Below are 19,670 nucleotides of genomic sequence, written 5' to 3'. Positions count from 1 at the left end.
ACTCCCGTCCCCGGGCACTGAAATCTGCACCCGTCGCTAAGCAAAAAAGGAACCAAGCCCAGAGAGAGGTGGCTTGCCTAGGATCACTCCGTGAACTGGGAGCATGGTGGAAACTACAACTCCGTTTTTCCCTGCTAGACATTAAAGGCCCATTATTAAATCTCTGAAGTAGCAGCTTCTAGAAGGAAAGTAGATTCAGTCAGATAAAACACACGCTCTTGTCAACAAGGTGTTCCGATCTTATTCCTTCTTTCTTTCAGGATTGGCTGTCTCGTGACATCAGCCGGGATTCTGAGACCCTAGCCTGGCTGCGGCAGCCACCCTTGACATTCATTCTCCTCCTCAAAACCACCAAGCGTGTTCTGGCCTGGAGTCTGTGTTTGTGCCCTTCCCACAGCCCGGAACTCTTGTCCCTCACACCTCCACGTGGCCGCGTCTTCTCTGCTTCGGCCCCGCATCACCTCCTCAGGGACGCGCTCCCTCTAGACCTTACCTACTCACACCCTGCATGCCCTAGCACTCCTGTCACCTCCTCTAGAAGGCCACCTCACAGCAGTCTTTTGTAAGAGTCTCCCTTGGTGCTTTGTTCGCAGCTCTTCTCAGTTTGTCAAAAACGCGGCGATGGGAGGCGGGAAACCTTGCCCTTCACGCCCACGAAGCGCTCTGAGGGCAGAGACCCAACGACGCGGAGGAGACCTCGTTTTCCACGGCAGACTCGCGACCGGGGGGGGGAGGGGAGTGGGGGGGGGGAAGCCTCCTACACTCAGGGTCCCGGGCTCGCGGAGGGGCGCCCACCTTGCACAAGGCCCCGCCCCGCCATAGGCGGAGCGCTGTCTCCCAACCGGGCCCAAGGCCAGCACGCATGCTCCGCACCGCCGGCCCGCGAGGTCGGGGGCGGGACCTTGAGGCGCCTGCGCAGTTGCTCGGCCCCGGCTTCCGGGCGGTATCGGCGCGATGGAGCTGAGGGCCAGTGCCGCCGAGTAGCGGCGGCGTGAGGTCGCGCGGGCCGGGTGGTGTGACCCGAGGGCTTGGGTCTCCGGGTACTTGGGAGCCGCCGGAGGGTGCGGAGAGAGCCTAGGATAGCCGTCCGCCGCCACTCCCCGGCATGTCGGCCGAGGCCTCGGGCCCGGCGGCGGCCGAGGCCCCGTCCCTGGAAGCGCCTAAGCCCTCGGGTCTCGAGCCTGGCTCCGCCGCCTACGGTCTGAAACCGCTGACCCCGAACAGCAAGTACGTGAAGCTGAACGTGGGCGGCTCGCTGCACTACACCACGCTGCGCACCCTCACGGGACAGGACACCATGCTCAAGGCCATGTTCAGCGGCCGCGCAGAGGTGCTCACCGATGCGGGAGGTACGCCGCGCCGCCGCCCTCACCTGTGTGGTCTTCCAGATCCCCGTCTGCCTTTCTTCGCCCAGTGTCCTCCTACCCCCTCTCTCGTCTCTATCGTCCACTCAACTCTTATTCACCTCCCTCCAGCCCCACATCCCGTCTTATCTCCCCTTTCTCATCCATAATCTCCCTCAGTCCTTCACCCCCTGCAAATAACCAATGTTTATGGAACATCACTTCCCCCCCGCAACAGGTGCTACGGTTGTGATTCAACATGTCACTTCAGAATTTTTATTATCACTTCCCTCCAATTCTCCCACCCTTTGCTCCTCTGCCCAAACGACTTGGGAACCAGCCCTTCTGCCAGCAGCGCCCTTCCAGGCAACCTTCAGGTTCCTTCTAACTGCTTAGCCTTATGTTTGCCTCTCTACCTCAGCACTGCTAACCACCAGCCGGGAGGAGTTGTCTGTTAGCGTGTTCCTGTAACACAGGTCCCTGTACACTCTAGGGATTCATCTGTAAATGCAGATTGTAGAAAAGGGCTGCTTTGGGTTTGCCAGGGACACCGGAATGGAGGGTGGACAGTTCTCTTTGGCAGGTGAACCTTACGTTCTTGGAGTGTTGCCTTCAGGGTTGGACACACATGCCCCGGTGGAACCTTAAAGTTTTTGTGAGGGGCGGGGGGGATTTAGAGGGATATAACGAGGATTGTAAGAGCAGGAGAATTAAAATTTCAGAGGTGGAGTTCAGTCTTCAAATATCTGAAATTGAAGAATGTATTTAGTCAGCAATTATTTGTAAAGCGCCAGTTAGTGCCCGAGATATTTTGGTAAATGAATCAAACAAGATTAGTCTTGTGGACTTTACTTTTTTGTGGGAGCAGGAGGAAAATAATGAGCAAGTACACATGCAAAAAATACATGTAATTGCAGATAGTAGTAAGTTCTATGAATAATATAAACGTTAAAATGGTAGTGAACTGGAGGATGGGGTAGACATTTTAATTAAGTAGGATGGTCAGAATTAACACCAAAGGTTAGAGTTTGTTGATACGGTAATCTGTAATAACTTACTCACGGTGAGAGCTTTTTCAACATGGGACAGACTTGGAAGGGAGTTAATTCTCTGTGTCTGCAATATGTTGTTAAAAAGGGGCCTATGGGAGAACTCACTGGAGATTTTTAAAAGGGATGTTCTTGGTGATGGCAGCGGTCTGAGACAGATCAGTATTCAGACTCGAAGAGGGAAAATCTGTTTTTCATAAAAGTTTAGTAGCTCCGGAGCCACCTGCAAAGCCAGCCTTCCTCCTGCCTCTCTCCACCCCACCAGGTTGGGTGCTGATTGACCGGAGCGGCCGTCACTTTGGTACAATCCTCAACTACCTGCGGGATGGGTCCGTGCCACTGCCTGAGAGTACCAGAGAGCTGGGGGAGCTACTAGGCGAAGCGCGCTACTACCTGGTACAGGGCCTGATTGAGGACTGCCAGCTAGCACTGCAGGTGAGGGTCCCTGGGTCCCACCCTATGCCTGTGTCCCTGGGAGAGCTGCCCAAGCAGTTAGATACTAGGACATTAAAAATAAAGAGAGAGAGAAAAGAGGCATATGGGGTACTGTCCAGAGATGCTGCCTGTGGCCTGGCCGTGACTGGTCATGACCACAGAAAATTTGGGGGTGCTTTCCACTGTATCCCTGCTGCCTCAAGAAGGACCTCTTTCACCACCTCATGCCAGGACTAATGCAGTTGTTAAATAACTGCTCCCTCCTTGCTGTTCCTACCTGGCTAATGGAGCTCTCACACTACCACCTGAATGATGATCCTTAAACACAATCCCAATCTCTTCTCCTCCTTGCTCAGAAATCTTAAATAACTCCATGTGCCACTAGGAAAAAACAAAAACAAAAAACTAATTTAAACTAGAATATAGTGACCTGTGTGATTTGTTTCTGTCCTGGGAGGCAGCATTCCACCTCCAACCAGGTTTGGTTTTTTTTCCTTTTCTTAACTTTTTTTTTTTTTTTTTTTTTTTTAAATAGCGTTGAAATCCTAGAAGCAGAACTGCTCCCAATACAACAGGTTGGGGGTTCCAGAGCCCCAACTGCTGGGCTTCTCTTCTATGGATCTCTTAGGATTCTGAGGAGATAGAAAGCATAGCCAGGACCTGTGGGTTAAGTGTCACCTCTCCCACAGCTCACTGAACGACCTTGATTGAATCAGTTCCTACCTCTGGCATTCTGTCCTCATGTTCCAAAAGATAGGGAAACAAGAAAAATATGTACAGTGTAGTGAGTTTTACATAAGCCTTTTATTCTGTTCTACTTTTACAATGTTAAACATGTCCTTTCTTTTATGATACAATATTAATAGGAGATAATGAGGTTTTTCTTAATGCCCTTTATGTGTTAAAACATGGCAACTATTAACAACTTTCTGTTGTCTTGGTGAATACTTACTGGTTCTGGAAATCCAAAAATATAGAGTTCCTTTGGGCAATATCCATGTTTTTCAAACTGCATCCCATAGAAGAAAAAATGCATTTTATACTCACATATATATAACTTAAATAAGAGTTTTATGAAAAGATACTTTTAGTGAAATACACACTGATATATTCTGTTCTCTTTTTAATGCTTTTTGGGACCCATTAAACTTATTCATGACCCACTAATGAGTCACCACTTGCAGTTTGAAAACCATTGCATTAAATGATCTTGAAAGTGGGTTCCTGCTCTGTAGTTCTACATTTATCCAGTGTTACCTCACACCCACTGTGTGTCAGGAGCAATTCTGCTATCTATTTGTGTGTACATCTTGTACCTCCTGTTTGACATAAAGGAGGGAAGTTGGGGATGCCTTCGAGGTCAAAGAGCCAGTAAGCTGCAGAGCTCAGATTCCCAGGTGCAGTGCTTTTTCCTCTGTACTCCAGCTGCCTCCTTTCCAGGTTTCCCTGACACCATTCCCATCCTCACCCCACTCAGAGTTTTCTTGTTTGCCTGGAGGTTTTGTTTTTGTTGTTAAGATTTGGGTTTAGAGAATTGAGTTCATCATACTCCTCAGTGTGTGGTACTTAATCATTATTGGTGTATACAAATCTTCTCTCTTTTTACTTTTTCCCTGTCATTCCCAGTCCCTTCCCCATTTCCCTTTGACCCATAGATAGCCCTCCAATTCTAATGTTTTGATACATATACTTGGATTATGTTTGTACCCTTGAAAAGCTAAAAGCATTGTTTTATATATGTACGTTTTAAATATCCATAAATGGCATTGAGCTATTTGATTGTGTTTTCTGTTTGAACACTTTTTTCAAGATCTATTCATGTTGCTATATGTACATTTAGTTCTTTACTTCTGACTGCTGCACAAGAATCTATGGCTTGTATTCACCATATTTTATTTATACATTCCCCTGAGGTTGGAGACCTAGATTGCCTCCTACTTCCTTCCCCTACAAACAGTGCCACCTGCCACTGTGAGTGTGGATCCTGGGCCAGGGTTTCTCATGTTTGGGAGTGGAATTGCTGGGTCACAGAACACATACAAATAAATTTCAGCAAGTATCATCAGATTACTCTCCCCATTGACTGTAGTACTTTATACTCTTGATCAGCAATGCTTAAGGGATCTCGTTTCTGCATATTCTCAACCACACACAGCATCATCCAGTGTTCTAATTTTGCAAATATGATTCGTATGGAGTGATCTCATTTTAATTTGCATGCCTCTGATTACTAATGAATTGAGCATCTTTTCATATGCTTAACTCACTTTTTTGGTTTCCCATTCTGTGAATTGCCTATTCATATTCTTTACCAAATTTTCTACTGAGTTTCCTATCTTTTTCTTGTTGCTTTGCAGAAGATCCTTGCATATTTTAGTTTAGTTCCTGGGGAGAATTAAGCCCTAAGGCATATATTGTACATAATAAGTTTATTCTCCTCCTGTGCAGCTAGAATGGTACTGTTTGCTTATCATCCTTGGAAGAATTGAGAAAATAGTTACTCAAATTATTTATTTGCTGGGTTTGTGATTTGGGTGAGGAATCCTAGTTGAGAAAATCTGTTTCAGATAATTTCTAGTCAGTTTTAATTGTGGCCAGTATTTTCTCTTGAAATGTCACCTGTCTGTGGCATCTGTTGTTGAATAGAAATCCTTGATTTTTTAAATTATAAATAACTATTTATTATTTTTAAAGCAGTATACATATGTATTGTGGAAATTTAGAAAACACAGATAATCAAAAAAAATAAAAGCACCAAATATCCTTCTGGGTCTATTCGTGTGTGTGTGCGTGTGTGTGTGTGTGTGTGTTTGCCAAATTATGGTCGTGCTGTATGTGCTGTTTTGTAGTCTGGTTTTTTTGTTTATTTGTTAATAATTGCCATCTTTCCATGTCAATAAAATTTTTTCTTATCTAACATCCAGGGTATACAAATTCTCCATTTGTTCCAGAAACATCTTTTATAGCTGACTCATCTAAACCAGGATCCAGTCTAGATCTTTGCATTACATCTGGTTATTATGTTCTTTAAGTCTTCTTCCAGCCGATAACCATCCCTTTTGTTCATGCTGACTTGTTAAAGAGACCACCAGCTGTCTTGCACAGTGACCCACTTTCCAAATTTGTGTGGTTGTTTACCTGTGGTGTCATTTGGTTTGTTACTCTACCCTATTCTGAGTTTTCTGTAAAGAAGACTGTAGATTTAAAGACTTGACACTAAACATTTTGGTTAGAATACATTGTAGGTAATTTTATGTATTTCATACTATGTTATATGAAGTGACCCATGATATTGTTAATATGACCCATCATTGGTAATGCTCAGAATTGGCTCCTAGATTCAGGTGATAATGGTCTGATCCCTCCATTATAGTTACACTTCCTTCATGACAGCTATAAAGCAATCTGTGTAATGTTTATGCACTGTGTGAATGGCAGTTATCTATCAAACACACACCAGTTGAGAATCCTTATGTGAATCAGTAGTTTCATTAGGGTTGTGGAGTAATTATAATTGTTATTATTCCTTCAACATTATGACCTGGGGTTATTTGTAAAGTCACGTTTTCCGTTGTTAACTGGAGAAATTCTTGATTTTTTTTTAATGTTTATTTTTTTTGAGAGAGAAAGAGAGAAACAGAGTGTGAGTGGGGGAGGGACAGAGAGAGAGGGAGACAGAATCCAAAGCAGGCTCCAGGCTCTGAGCTGTCAGCACAGAGCCTGATGCGGGGCTCGAGCTCATGAACCGTGAGATCATGACCTGAGCCAAAGTTGGCTGCTTAACTGACTGAGCCACCCAGGCTTCCTGTGAAATTCTTGATTTTTAATGTCAAATTCCTCCCCGCTCCTTTATTTCCCCCCTTAATGGTATATCCTTTCAGGGTCTTGCTTAAAAAGGTTTTTTGTTTGTTTTTTCCATTCTACATCTTTTATTAGCTTTATGGTTTTATCTTTCATATATGGGTCTAAATGGAATTCACTGTTATAAATGTAAATTATGAAGGGATTTAACTATTTTTTGTCCTCCATAGAGTGAACTAGTTTTCCCAATGCCACCTACTAAATATTCTGTGGTAGCCAGTGTCCAAGATGCCCACCCGCAATTCTTACTTCCTCCTTATTCATGCTCTTGTTTAGTCCCCTTCCACGCTGAATAGGGCTGACCTATGTAATCAGTAGGATATTGCAGAAGTGATGGTGTGTGACTTCTAAAGCCAAGTCATAAAAGACATTGCCATTTCTGCCTATCTCGGGTCACTCACTCTGGGGGAAGCCAGCTGCCACACGAGGACAAGGGAGGTTCACTTGGTGAGGAACTGAAGCCAATAGCCAGCTTCAGCCAATAGCCAGCACAGACTCCCAGGCATATGGGTGAACTATCTCAAGCAGATTCTCTAGGCCCAGTCCAGTCTTCGGATAACTACAGCCCTGGCCAATGTCTGGACTCCAACTTCATGAGAGACCCTGGGCCAGGACCACCCAGCTAAGGTGATCTCAAGTTCCCAATCCACCGAAACTGTGTGATAATAAATGTTTATTGTTGTAAGCTGCTAAATTTGTAGTAATTTATTACCCAGCAATAGAGAACAGATTGGGTATCTGGAGTGGGGTTCTGTGGTAACAAAACTCTAAAGTGTAGGAGTGGCTTTAGAACTGGGAAGTGGGCACAAGCTGGCATGGCTTTGAGGAGAATATTAATAAAAGCCTAAAGAGCTTGAGAGGGTCTGTTCACAGAAGTCTGATGACCTTGGAGGAGGCTGCTGGGATGAAAATGTTACTGGAAACTGGTGTAAAGGGGATCCTTGTTATGTAGTGGCAGAAGTTTAACAACACTGTCTCCTACAGTAATGTAGAAAGTGGAAAATGTACCTAATGATCTGGGTGGTTAGCTAAAGAGATTTCCAGAAAGAATGTTGAAGGTGCCACTGGGTTTATTGTTGCTGATAGTAAAATAGAAGAGGAGAGGGTAAAAAACAATTGAACACAAAGGAGCCAGGTATTACTGGGTTTGAAAGTCCCCAGCCTTTCCAGGTAACGCATGATGTTAAAATTAACAAATGGCTTCCAGGCAAAGATCAAATATAGGGCATTCTCAATAAAACATGATCTAAAGATGAAACTGAGGATATGATTGTAAAATCCTTTGTTAAGACTTCAGAAATATCCAAGAAGATGCCTCAGAGAACCTTTGAACCTCTCAGAGAACCTCAGCAGTCTCAGCACAAGCCCAAAGTAGAGGACAGCTTATCTCACGAAGATTTGTGGGTGTGGCATTTGTCTAATGAACTGAACCCCAAGACTCACAAGACACCCATTAAGTTTTTAAGAGAGTTATATTGGCAGAAACACTGCCAGCTTGGACCAAAAGTGACAGACCGTGCAAGACCTTTGGACCCCCAGAGTTCTACTGGCAGGAAACCATGGAGCTGCGAGCATGGATTATCTTTCATGGAAAAGGAAGGATGACTCAGGGCAGAGCCAAGAGCCATAGAGAATCATTTCTGAATAAGAGTAGGCATCAGAGAGCTCCCAGTATTCATCCAACTGGATTACAGAATTGATACGAAACAGTGACTTCCGTGTGCCACCTACCTCCTCCCCAACCGTTTGAACGAGAGTGTCCCGGTGATTGTGCTAATGCCTGTTCCACCACTGCATAGTAGGTATATGGGAGAGATGAGTGGTCTCTTTAGTTCACAGGTCTTCAGATAGAGTGGAAATGTTTACGGAGCTATACTTAAGGAACTACACCTAAGGAGCCTCATCCCAACCTACACTGACTTAGATAACAAGATTCTGTACTTCAAGTGATGCTGAAATGGGATGAGACTTTGGGGGATCTTGGGAGGGAGGAAGTGTGTTTTTCAATGGGAAGGAGTTGAATCAAAGGAGCCAGAAGGTGGCCTGTAGAGTTAGTTAGCCTCCAAGGCAGTCCCCGGTGATTCTTATTCCCTAGTATTCATTCTTTTATGTAGTTTCCTTCCACACTGAACAGAGCTGACAAAACTAGGTCATGAAAGACATTGAGCCCATCACCTTGGTCTCTCGGATCATCTGCTCCGGAGAAGCCAGCTGCCATTTTGTGAGGACACGCAAGCAACCCTGTGGAGAGGTCCAGATGACAGGGATGAGATGTTTCCTGCCGACAGCCAGCATGAACTTGCCAGCCATATGAATAAGCTTTCTCAGACACAAACCGTCCAAATCAGGCATGTCTTCAGATTCCTGCAGCACTGGGTGACATGACTACAACCTCAAGGGAGACCCCTATGCCAAAACGACCCATCTGAGCCACTCCTGAATCCTTGACCCACAGACACTAGGGTAATAAATATTTATTGTTGATTTAAGCTGCCAAGTTTGGAGATAGTTCATTACACAGCAATAACCAATACATACTTCATACTTGCCCCCACTGATATGTGGTGTCCTCTTTATAAATATGTTTTCATATATATACCAGCCTGTTTCCAAACTCTCTGTTGTGTTCCATTGGTTTCTTGTTTGTTCCCCCAAACCAAAACCACACTGTTTTCTTTAGTATGGCTTTGTAGGATACATTAATATATGATAGAGTCAGTCTTTTCTCTTGGTTCTTTTTATTTATTTATTTATTTTTTTAATTTTTTTTCAACGTTTATTTATTTTTGGGACAGAGAGAGACAGAGCATGAACAGGGGAGGGGCAGAGAGAGAGAGGGAGACACAGAATCGGAAACAGGCTCCAGGCTCTGAGCCATCAGCCCAGAGCCTGACGCGGGGCTCGAACTCCCGGACCGCGAGATCGTGACCTGGCTGAAGTCGGACGCTTAACCGACTGCGCCACCCAGGCGCCCCTCTCTTGGTTCTTTTTAAAAATTGACCTAAGTAATAGACTTTTATTTTTACATGTTAATTTTAGAAAAAGTCATATGAGTTTTTTTTTCTTTAAAAAAATTTTTTTTTCAACGTTTATTTATTTTTGGGACAGAGAGAGACAGAGCATGAACGGGGGAGGGGCAGAGAGAGAGGGACACACAGAATCGGAAACAGGCTCCAGGCTTTGAGCCATCAGCCCAGAGCCTGACGCGGGGCTCGAACTCCCGGACCGGGAGATCGTGACCTGGCTGAAGTCGGACGCTTAACCGACTGCGCCACCCAGGCGCCCCGAGTTTTTTTTCTTTTAATGTTTGTTTGTTTGTTCGTTTGTTTTGAGAGAGAGGAGAGGGGAGAGAAATTCCAAGCAGGCTCTGCGCTTTCAGCACGGAGCCCGATGTGGGGATCAAACACATGAACCGGGTGAGATCATGACCTGAGCCAAAACCAAGAGTCAGACGCTTCACTGACTGAGCCACCCAGGTGCCCTAATTTTTAAAACTCTTCTGGAATTTCTAGTTAAGAGATCTTCTGGTTGAGAGAGGTGAGAGGGGTTTTGGCATAAAGATTCTTAAAGACAGGAAAGAGGAAAGAAGCCCATGTATCTGGTTTTGCCTCAGACCTCATCCCACCCAACCAAGTTCATTTATTGAACAGACACTGAGCATCCACTGTATACTAGGAATTCCCTAGGTGAGAAGAGACCAGATCATAAGCAAACATACCCCAAAGTGAGAAAATGTGAAGAACTAAGAGCCATGAAGAATGAGCTGTTAATGTGAAAAGGAAGTAGAGGAGCCTACTTTACTCTAGTAGTGGTCAGGGAGCTTCAGGAATTAGACCAGCACCCTCTGGGGGGTACTGTTTGAGTTATCTTAATGGTATGAAGGGGCCAGCCATACATACAACAGTGTAGACCATTCCAGGCAGTGGGAACAGCAAACACCTGGGTGGGCACAAGGAACAGCTATGGGTGGGGCTGAAGCCCAGCAAGTAGGGGAGAGTGGTAGAATGAGATCGGAGAGGTTGAATCCTGCAGAGCTTTGTGGACCACTAAGGAGTCTGAATTTTTTTCCCAAAGGCAACAACAACTTTTTTTAAAAATTTTTTTTTTTTTTCAGCGTTTATTTATTTTTGGGACAGAGAGAGACAGAGCATGAACGGGGGAGGGTCAGAGAGAGGTAGACACAGAATCGGAAACAGGCTCCAGGCTCTGAGCCATCAGCCCAGAGCCTGACGCGGGGCTTGAACTCACGGACTGCGAGATCATGACCTGGCTGAAGTCGGACGCTTAACCGACTGCGCCACCCAGGCGCCCCGAGTTTTTTTTCTTTTAATGTTTGTTTGTTTGTTCGTTTGTTTTGAGAGAGAGGAGAGGGGAGAGAAATTCCAAGCAGGCTCTGCGCTTTCAGCACGGAGCCCGATGTGGGGATCAAACACATGAACCGGGTGAGATCATGACCTGAGCCAAAACCAAGAGTCAGACGCTTCACTGACTGAGCCACCCAGGTGCCCTAATTTTTAAAACTCTTCTGGAATTTCTAGTTAAGAGATCTTCTGGTTGAGAGAGGTGAGAGGGGTTTTGGCATAAAGATTCTTAAAGACAGGAAAGAGGAAAGAAGCCCATGTATCTGGTTTTGCCTCAGACCTCATCCCACCCAACCAAGTTCATTTATTGAACAGACACTGAGCATCCACTGTATACTAGGAATTCCCTAGGTGAGAAGAGACCAGATCATAAGCAAACATACCCCAAAGTGAGAAAATGTGAAGAACTAAGAGCCATGAAGAATGAGCTGTTAATGTGAAAAGGAAGTAGAGGAGCCTACTTTACTCTAGTAGTGGTCAGGGAGCTTCAGGAATTAGACCAGCACCCTCTGGGGGGTACTGTTTGAGTTATCTTAATGGTATGAAGGGGCCAGCCATACATACAACAGTGTAGACCATTCCAGGCAGTGGGAACAGCAAACACCTGGGTGGGCACAAGGAACAGCTATGGGTGGGGCTGAAGCCCAGCAAGTAGGGGAGAGTGGTAGAATGAGATCGGAGAGGTTGAATCCTGCAGAGCTTTGTGGACCACTAAGGAGTCTGAATTTTTTTCCCAAAGGCAACAACAACTTTTGACAGCTTTTAAGTGGGGGAGTGAGTGACCTTTGGTTGTGCTGTTAACCACCTTCCGCTTCTTCTCCAGCAAAAAAGGGAGAACCTGTCCCCGCTGTGCCTCATCCCCACGGTGACATCTCCCCGGGAGGAGCAGCAGCTCCTGGCCAGCACCTCCAAGGTGAGGCCCCTGAGCCCTGTAGGGTGGAGGCTGGGGGCCTCTCCTTGCAGCCTGACCCCCACCCTTCTCCATGCTCTCTCCGCCAACAGCCCGTGGTGAAGCTCCTGCACAACCGCAGTAACAACAAGTACTCCTACACCAGGTGACCACCACGGGGCGGGAGGTGCACCGGGTGGAGTCCTGAGCTCAAGCACACCCCAGGTCTGGGCCCAGGGGGAGGGACAGAGGGACAAAGAGAAGGCCTGCCTAGATCAGGGTTCCAGCTCTGCCACTTACCCACTGGGCACTTTGGGCAGGTCATTTTCATTCCTGAGCTTCAATGTGATCACCAGTAAACAGGCTTGAGGTGAGGATTAGATGATAATGGCTGGCATTTACTAAGTGCTTTTCCGTAACAGGCATTGCTGTCAGTGCTTCACACATATTAACTCCCATCATCCTCACAGTCGTTTGAGGTCGGTACTATTGTGATCTCCATTTTACAGATGAGGGAACTGAGGCACCAAGAGGTGAAGTAGCTTTCCTGGTGTCACTCAGTTAAAAAGCAGCTGGTCTAGGACGTTAGGTGAAGCAGCCCAGCCCCAGAGCCTGCACTGGGAGCCACTCCGCTGTGCTGGGATTTGCTCCGCAGATGCTGGTCCTCCCTGAGGCCCGCTTAGCCTGGCCCCAGGGGTGGAAGAAGCTCCCTGCTGGGCACCAAACCCCTGGGCAGGACCAGAGTGCTGGGTAGGGGGGCCCCTAGGCTAGGGGAACAGCGGGCAGGAAGCCAGTGTACTGAGGCCTCCTGGCCCCTGGTCCTCAGCACTTCAGATGACAACCTACTTAAGAACATCGAGCTGTTTGACAAACTGGCCCTGCGCTTCCATGGGCGGCTGCTTTTCCTCAAGGATGTACTGGGGGACGAGATCTGCTGCTGGTCCTTCTACGGGCAGGGCCGCAAAATCGCCGAGGTGTGCTGCACCTCCATTGTCTATGCCACGGAAAAGAAGCAGACCAAGGTCAGAAGGGGTTCAGAGTCTGATCAGGGAGGGCTGTGGTGGTGGGCAGCACCAGGACCCTGGACTGGACAAAGGCAGCTCAGCAGACCAGGCAGCGGAGAGTCCGTTACTGGGAGCTAGGAGCTGCAGTTCCAAGTTCCAGGGTCTTTTGTAACCTTGGGCATGTCACCTTACTTCTGTGGGCCTGTTTCTCTGCCATGAAATGAAGGTGTTGGATTACAGTGGGATTCTTTACCTAGGCCATTTGGGTCTCCAGGCTATCTGGAAGTGGTTTGCAAGTTTGGGAGTGTGTATGCATCTTTCCATTTAGAAAGACCATAGTTGTTAGAATCTCAGAAGGGTCCATGACTCAAAATAGGCTTTTAAAACCTCAGGACCTTAGAACACACAGGTCTCTTAGAACAAGTGAGTGTATAATTCCTGAGTCATTAACATGACAGTCATCAGCAGATAACTTCCTGAGCACCTACTCTGCACTAAGCTTTGCACCAGGCTTCAAATCAAGGTGAATGAAATGTCTGGTTAAGTACCAGCCCTCTGTCATGGCATCTACTTCCTTCTGCCCTTGATACGAGGGAAGAGCCTCAGATACACCCTCTGAGCACCCAGTGCTATCTCATACCTCCCCACCTTTGTACACACTGTCCCTCTTCTTAGACTGTTTCCTCAGCCCCGTCTGCCTAATGAACTTGTGCTTAATCTTTAAGACGCAAGTCAAGCACAGCTTTCTTTGGGACACCTTTGCTCATGAACTTTCAACCCCACAACCCCAGAGTTGATCATACTTCCTTCTTAGTCTGCAGCAGGCAGAGGCGGAGATAGGGGGCTGTCACACCAGCAGCAAGGGGTTAGCTTCTTGAGCGTAGGGGGTCTATCTTTTCTTCCTATCTCTCTAGTACTAGACAGGCACTTGCCACACAGCGAAAGCTAGGAAACATTCATTGAATGCATGCATGAATGAATGAGTGACCAATCCACCTTCTAAGAAGTTTCCACTGTAATTGGGAAAACAAGATAAACCAGTAATGAGAATGCAGCTTGTTAAGAGTTAGTTATATCCCTCCAGGCCACACAAAGAGACCCTCCATCACTTCCTCACTTCACTCCTTTCCACTCTCTCCACTGCCTCCCTCCTTACTATACTAAGTGCACTCCTGCCCCAGAGCTCTTGCACTTGCTGTTGCCTGTTCCCCAGACTGCTCTTTCTCTGCTTATCCACCCGGCTCCTTCCCTCCTCCTTTGTCTCTTGGTTCAATGTCACCTTTTCCACGAGACTTTCTCTGAACTCCCTCTCTAAAATTGTAACATTCCTGGCCATAACAATCCCGCCCCCTTTTTATTACTTGTATGTCTGTGTCCTCCCCCTAGAATGTAAACTTCCTGCAGATAGAAACTTTGTTTAGTTCACTGCTATCTTCTCAATGTCTAGAACAATGCCTGGTACAGTGCAGTCACTCAGTAAAATTTGTCAAATGAAAGAACATACCAAGAGACTTGGCAGCAAAGGAGAGAAAACAAATAACTCTGCCTGACTTTAGAGCTGGACCTTGAAGGATAAGTAAGACTTTGCTGAGTAAAAAATTTGCAAAGAAGATAGTCCAGGCCAAAGAACTTGTGATTGCAAAGGCTCAGGGGTGTGCCAGTGCAGGGCCAGCTGGGGGAGGGGCACGTCTGTGTATCTGGATCAGAGGGTTGGAGCTGGGCGTTGCTGGCCTTTTGCAGGTGGAGTTCCCAGAGGCCCGAATCTTTGAGGAGACCTTGAACATCCTGATCTACGAGACTCCCCGGGGCCCAGACCCAGCCCTCCTCGAGGCCACAGGGGGTGCAGCTGGAGGTGGTGGGGCAGGCCGAGGGGAGGATGAGGAGAACCGAGAGCACCGTGTCCGCAGGATCCATGTCCGGCGCCACATCACCCACGACGAGCGTCCTCATGGCCAACAGATTGTCTTCAAGGACTGACCTTTGACCTTTCTCCCTGTTTTCCTCCTGCCACTGGAACCCAGTTCCTCTCTCTTTCCCTCCTTTTCCCATACCTTTGCCCCGGCTTTGCTGGCCAAGTCGTGGGCCCATCTTCTGTCCCTTCATCGCATGGTACATTTCACTGTGGCCCTTTTCCATTCATTCCCACCTCACTGCTAACAGCACGGTACATTCCAGCCCCCTCCCTAGGTCAGAGCCCTTCAGAAGGCCTGCATTTGTTCCCTTATCCCATTCTTGTCCTGTTCTTCCCTCATCAGCTGGTTTAGAGTGATTTAGAGCTCCCTTTCTCCCCTTCTCTCTCTCTCTCCCCACCCCGTCCCCCACCCCCCCCCCCCGTTTTTTCAGCACATAGTACACGCCAAAGTGTCAAGCCAGCCCTTACTGAACCACCTCCCCACCGCCGTGCAGGGTAGTTTCCCTCCCTCGTCCTTCCCCCACCAGCCCCCCCTCCCCCCCACCTCCTTAACTTTGTACTAGGCTGGCCTGGGCTTGCACCAGCTCAGCCATCTTCTCAATCTATTTCATATTATTTATTTTAATTTTCTATTAAATTATTGGAATAAAGTTGAGTTGAGGGTCTGGTGCTGGCTCTGAGGGAGAGGATTGGGGAGATGGCTTGTGTTAAGGAGGTACTTGGTTAGTTGGATGGGACAGGCCAGGAGCTCCTGCCCAAAGCCTTGAACTGGGCTGGTAGCTAGAAAAAGGTAGTCAGGAGTTAGGAGAGGATTTAAAATCTGTATTTCAGTGTTGGCTGGTCCGTTCCCACCCGCAGCCCCACCCCACCCCCTGCAGTGGAGAGGCGGTCCTGGCTACCACTCAAGCCATCCCTGAGTGCAGCATCTCTCCAGCCCAGATGTCTGAAGGGAGCCCCTTGCTTCAAGGGTCTGGTGCGAAGACAAAGTCAAGGGCCTGGCGCTCAGCCCCAGCCACGTTGGGGTGCCAAAGGTCCACGATGAAGACCACTCGAGGCCCATCTTCTGGGGAGCCTAGGGCACATGGGGATGGAGACAAGAGAGCAGCTGACATTAATTACTTATATGCCAGAGCACTCGCCAGGTGCTCCTAACAGCAAACACTTTGTAAATAAGTGCCAGGCATTGTTCTAACCCCTTGTATGTGTTAACTCTTAATCATCAGAACAAACTTGAGGGTCAGTACCACAATTATTCCCGTTTTATACAAAGTAACTGAGGCACAGAGAGATTAAATAACCTGCCCAAGATCACACAGCTAGTAAGTGCCAGAGGTAGGACTGGAACCCAGGTGGTTCAGGCCCAGACTCTTGTGCTGTTAACCACTTGGCTATGCACCTACATTAACTTATTTAATCCTTGCAGTCACCCAATAAAGGTGATCGCCCCATTTCACAGGTGTTTGGGGAAGTTATAGGACTCGTTCAAGGTCATGCAGCTGGAAAATGATGGTGCTAGGACAGGAAGCGGGTTGGGCTTGATTCTGCAGTCTCTATTCCCTTTCACTCAGTCTCTCATCCCTCCTAGCAGAACGGGAGCCCATTACCATTATGAGCCACTGTGTGCAGGAAGGAGTCGTCCACCAGTAGACAGTGTCCTTCAGCCCAGCACTGGGGCTCTCCCCCGACCACCAGCTCACAGCCAGGAGGAATCTTCAGGCCTGTGGAAAGAGACCCAGGCATCCAACACCCCTGCTTCCATCAAATGGGCCCACCCCATTTAGTCAAAATGCAGAATTGCAAGTCTTAAGCACCCCATGTAGTGTCCCTCTTTGCTGGAAGGTGACCCAAATGTAATTACGATATAGTAGCAGCTGAAGTGCTGGGAGATACAGGAAAGGCAGTGCAAAGCACAATATTTGTTTCAGAGAAAAGGGAAGGCTCCCTGGAGGAAGTGGCATCTTTTCTTGGGCTTCTGCCAATTTAACTCAAGAAGCTACTTAATGTGTGCTTGGCCCTCATTAGTATAATACTGATGGATCCACTTTGGCCCCAGGACCACAACACAGTAGAGTGCTGTGAGAAAAGTGGGCACCAACTCCAATGATGGGGAATAGACCTCCCAGAGGCAGTGCGGCACTTGAAAGTGGAGTCCTGAAGGCTGAGTAGGATTTTTCCAGGAGGTGATAAGGGAGAAAGAGATTCTAGACTGAGGATAGCGTGAGTGTGGCATCTGCCAGGATCAGCCAGAAAGCTCTCATGATTTAACACATGGTGGGAGGGAAGGGGAGGAAGGGAACTGGTGGGAGATGAGGAGAGAAGGAATCTGGACTTGATCCTGAGACCGGTGTGCTTCGAAGTGAAGGACACGTCAAACTGGTAGCACACAAAATGCTTTTAGGCAAAACAAGGTTTTAAGTAACAGCACATTAAATAACAAAAAATGTTTCCTTTTCCATTTTCTTTCAGCTTTTAAAACATGAAGAGAATCTCAGTTTGGTGCTACCATAACTTTAACACCCCACCAACACTGCTCCCTTCTAAAGGAACAGAGTGGAGGCTTCAGCCTCAGAGAGACTAGAGTATTTAGCTGGGATTTTTAAAGCTTGCTTCTTTCTTTAAGTTTAAATTTGTTTTTATGAGTCCTTTCTATTTGGAGCAAGTAATACTGATTATCATTGTTCTCTAAAGATTCCTTTTAAATAAGCGAGACAAAATGTAGGGAGAATCAGTATCGAGAAAAACAGTACAGGTGGAAAATGACCATGGCAAAGCTTATGAAGATGGTTCGCAGGTAACTGAAGCTCAGGAAATGCTGCTGTGGGCAACAGGGAGTCATGGAAGATTTCTGAGAAGAGAGGCATGATCAGAACCATAGTGTAGAAAGCTCTGGTGGCAGAGAAAAGTCTGGAGGAGGAATCGTGGAGGCAAAGAGGTTGTCTGTAGGCAGCATCTACTTACCCAGATGGCATCTGACCCGGGCATTGGTGGGCCCACAGCGACCCTCAAGCCGGGCCCCAGGCAGGAGGACAGAAAAGCCAGCATTGCCGAAGGTGTTGGCACTCATAAAGCTCCGCAGCCCCCTCAGTGCCCGATAGGCCCCCGGGCACCGGCGGCAGTTGCTGGGTTGGCACCGGCCTGCTTGGTACAGCAGGAGCTGGTAGCACCCAGGGGCCAGGGGTGGGGACCAGCCCCGAGGCAGAGGAGTTGTCCCTGAGAAGTCCCAGCTCACAGCCCCAAAGTCCCGCAAAATGGCAGGGAAGCTGCTCTCCAGGAGCTCCACATCATGCCGCTGGGCATCCCGTGGCACGAAGGGGACTGAGGGCAGGTCTGGCAGGAAAAGCAGGCCTGGGCGCTGAATGCCCAGGACCCCTGGCCCTCCCCCAGGGCCTGGACCACCTTGAGCTGCCCTCCTCACCCTACCCATGCCCGCCCAGGAGTAGCGCCTGGCATAGGCCCGCAGGCGACGGCTCACTAGGCCTTCTGTCCTGAGTCCTTCCCCAGGCTCCCCAGAGCTCCCAGGGCTTGGCCTGCCAGTCTCAGAGCATCCCCTAGGCCCTCCACTGACACCCCCAGCCCGACCCCCAGCCTCCAGGGCCTGCATGTCTTGGGAGCCCAGACGGTAACAGTACCAGAGGAAAAGGGAAGTGAGGGCTCCAAGGAGCACGGTAAGGGCTGAGGAGGCCAGGGGCGATGGCCACGCAGGCACGATGGGCAGGGAGGCCCTGGCCAGGAGGCCTGGGGCATCTTCCAGACCCCAGTTCCCCTGTCCCCCCAGTTCTCCACCGGTTCCCTCTGTGGCTGCTCCAGGGTTACCCCCTGGGCTGTTTCCCCTCCACATTTCCCACTCTTGGTTCTGTCTCCTTCTGAGGTCTTCTCTTCACTTTCTAGCTCCCTCTTTCTCACCTCCTTCAAATACCTCCAACCCTCCTTTCTCTTTCTTCCCTTCTATCTCTCTCTCCTTCTACCTCTTTTTTCTCCTTCAACACTCTCCTCTTCCTCCTCCCCCACCCCCTCTCCTTTCTCCTTCCGGCAGTTTCCTCTCTCCCCTTCAGCCTCTCCTTTCCCCACTCTCTCTGTCTCCCCCTCTCCTTTCTCCTCTCTTCCCTCTCCTCCCCGCCCCTCTTTAAGCTCTCCCTCCCTTCTAGCTTCCCCGGACAGCAGTTCCTACCCCACCTGGACCCGCAGCCCCGGGAACCCGCAACCAGTCGTCCTCCGCAGCGGCTTCTCTCTCTCCTTCCTCCCCCTTCTCCCCTCTGCCCTCGCTTCTCACTCGACCCGACCCGCGGGTCTTCTCTCCCTCTCTCTCTCTCCTTCTCTCTCTCTCTCTCTCTCTCTCTCTCTCTCTCCCCCCTCCCTCCCTCTCTCCTACTCGTTCCTTCCTTGGCTCCCACTCACCCTGACGTCACCCATCCCCACAGTCCTCTCAGCTTAGCTACCCCCGCCCCCACCCAGTGGCAGCCGCATCTCAGCCGGGATGGGGGGAGGGGGGGGTCGTCTCCGGATTTGCCTCCCCGCCCCGACGGGGCGCCACGTGGGGCGCAGGGGGCACTGTGCCAACCTCCAGCCGCCCCGCAATGCGAAAAGGAGGGGCGGGGGCTGAGGAGGGGCGTGGCAAGGCAAGGGGCGGGGCGGGCGCGCGGACTGATGGACAAGGCCGGCGCTCGCGGACTGAGGACAGGGACACTGCGGCCCGTCCATAGGTCTGCAGATCCCTTGACCAGTCGGCCTGTGACTCCCCTCCCCCTCCGCCTTCACTAGAGCCGGCCCCCGGCGGGAGACTGATTGATAGTGAGGGTGGCTTCAGCCAATCGCCGGC

At 48.8% G+C, this 19,670-nt stretch overlaps 2 protein-coding genes across 2 annotated transcripts; one reads left to right on the top strand and one right to left on the bottom strand.

The window, feature by feature from the left end:
* The first annotated feature begins 914 nt into the window (after positions 1-914).
* On the top strand, positions 915-15,509 carry KCTD13 (potassium channel tetramerization domain containing 13). The gene is made up of 6 exons (XM_043560109.1): positions 915-1,349; positions 2,658-2,827; positions 11,873-11,962; positions 12,052-12,104; positions 12,765-12,960; positions 14,683-15,509. The coding sequence occupies exons 1-6, from the start codon at positions 1,106-1,108 to the stop codon at positions 14,917-14,919; spliced, it is 990 nt and encodes a 329-aa protein (XP_043416044.1). The 5' UTR covers positions 915-1,105; the 3' UTR covers positions 14,920-15,509.
* Positions 15,456-18,861, bottom strand: ASPHD1 (aspartate beta-hydroxylase domain containing 1). The gene is made up of 3 exons (XM_043560107.1): positions 17,813-18,861; positions 16,459-16,572; positions 15,456-15,926 (listed from the first exon to the last, which is right to left on the bottom strand). The coding sequence occupies exons 1-3, from the start codon at positions 18,690-18,692 to the stop codon at positions 15,817-15,819; spliced, it is 1,104 nt and encodes a 367-aa protein (XP_043416042.1). The 5' UTR covers positions 18,693-18,861; the 3' UTR covers positions 15,456-15,816.
* Between the last annotated feature and the right edge of the window lie 809 nt (positions 18,862-19,670).

Source organism: Prionailurus bengalensis, chromosome E3 (genome assembly GCF_016509475.1).
Source record: "Prionailurus bengalensis isolate Pbe53 chromosome E3, Fcat_Pben_1.1_paternal_pri, whole genome shotgun sequence".
Classification (NCBI taxonomy): domain Eukaryota; kingdom Metazoa; phylum Chordata; class Mammalia; order Carnivora; family Felidae; genus Prionailurus; species Prionailurus bengalensis.
This window is presented reverse-complemented; position numbering and strand designations above follow the sequence as displayed.

Coding starts and splice junctions, on each gene's coding strand:
- KCTD13 (XM_043560109.1), top strand. CDS start 1,106: ATGTCGGCCGAGGCCTCGGGCCCGGCGGCGGCCGAGGCCCCGTCCCTG. Junction 1,350..2,657: donor GGTGCTCACCGATGCGGGAG/GTACGCCGCGCC, acceptor CCACCCCACCAG/GTTGGGTGCTGATTGACCGG. Junction 11,963..12,051: donor TCCTGGCCAGCACCTCCAAG/GTGAGGCCCCTG, acceptor CTCCGCCAACAG/CCCGTGGTGAAGCTCCTGCA.
- ASPHD1 (XM_043560107.1), bottom strand. CDS start 18,692: ATGTGGAGGGGAAACAGCCCAGGGGGTAACCCTGGAGCAGCCACAGAG. Junction 16,573..17,812: donor CCGGGTCAGATGCCATCTGG/GTAAGTAGATGC, acceptor CTCTTTCCACAG/GCCTGAAGATTCCTCCTGGC. Junction 15,927..16,458: donor GCACACAGTGGCTCATAATG/GTAATGGGCTCC, acceptor CATGTGCCCTAG/GCTCCCCAGAAGATGGGCCT.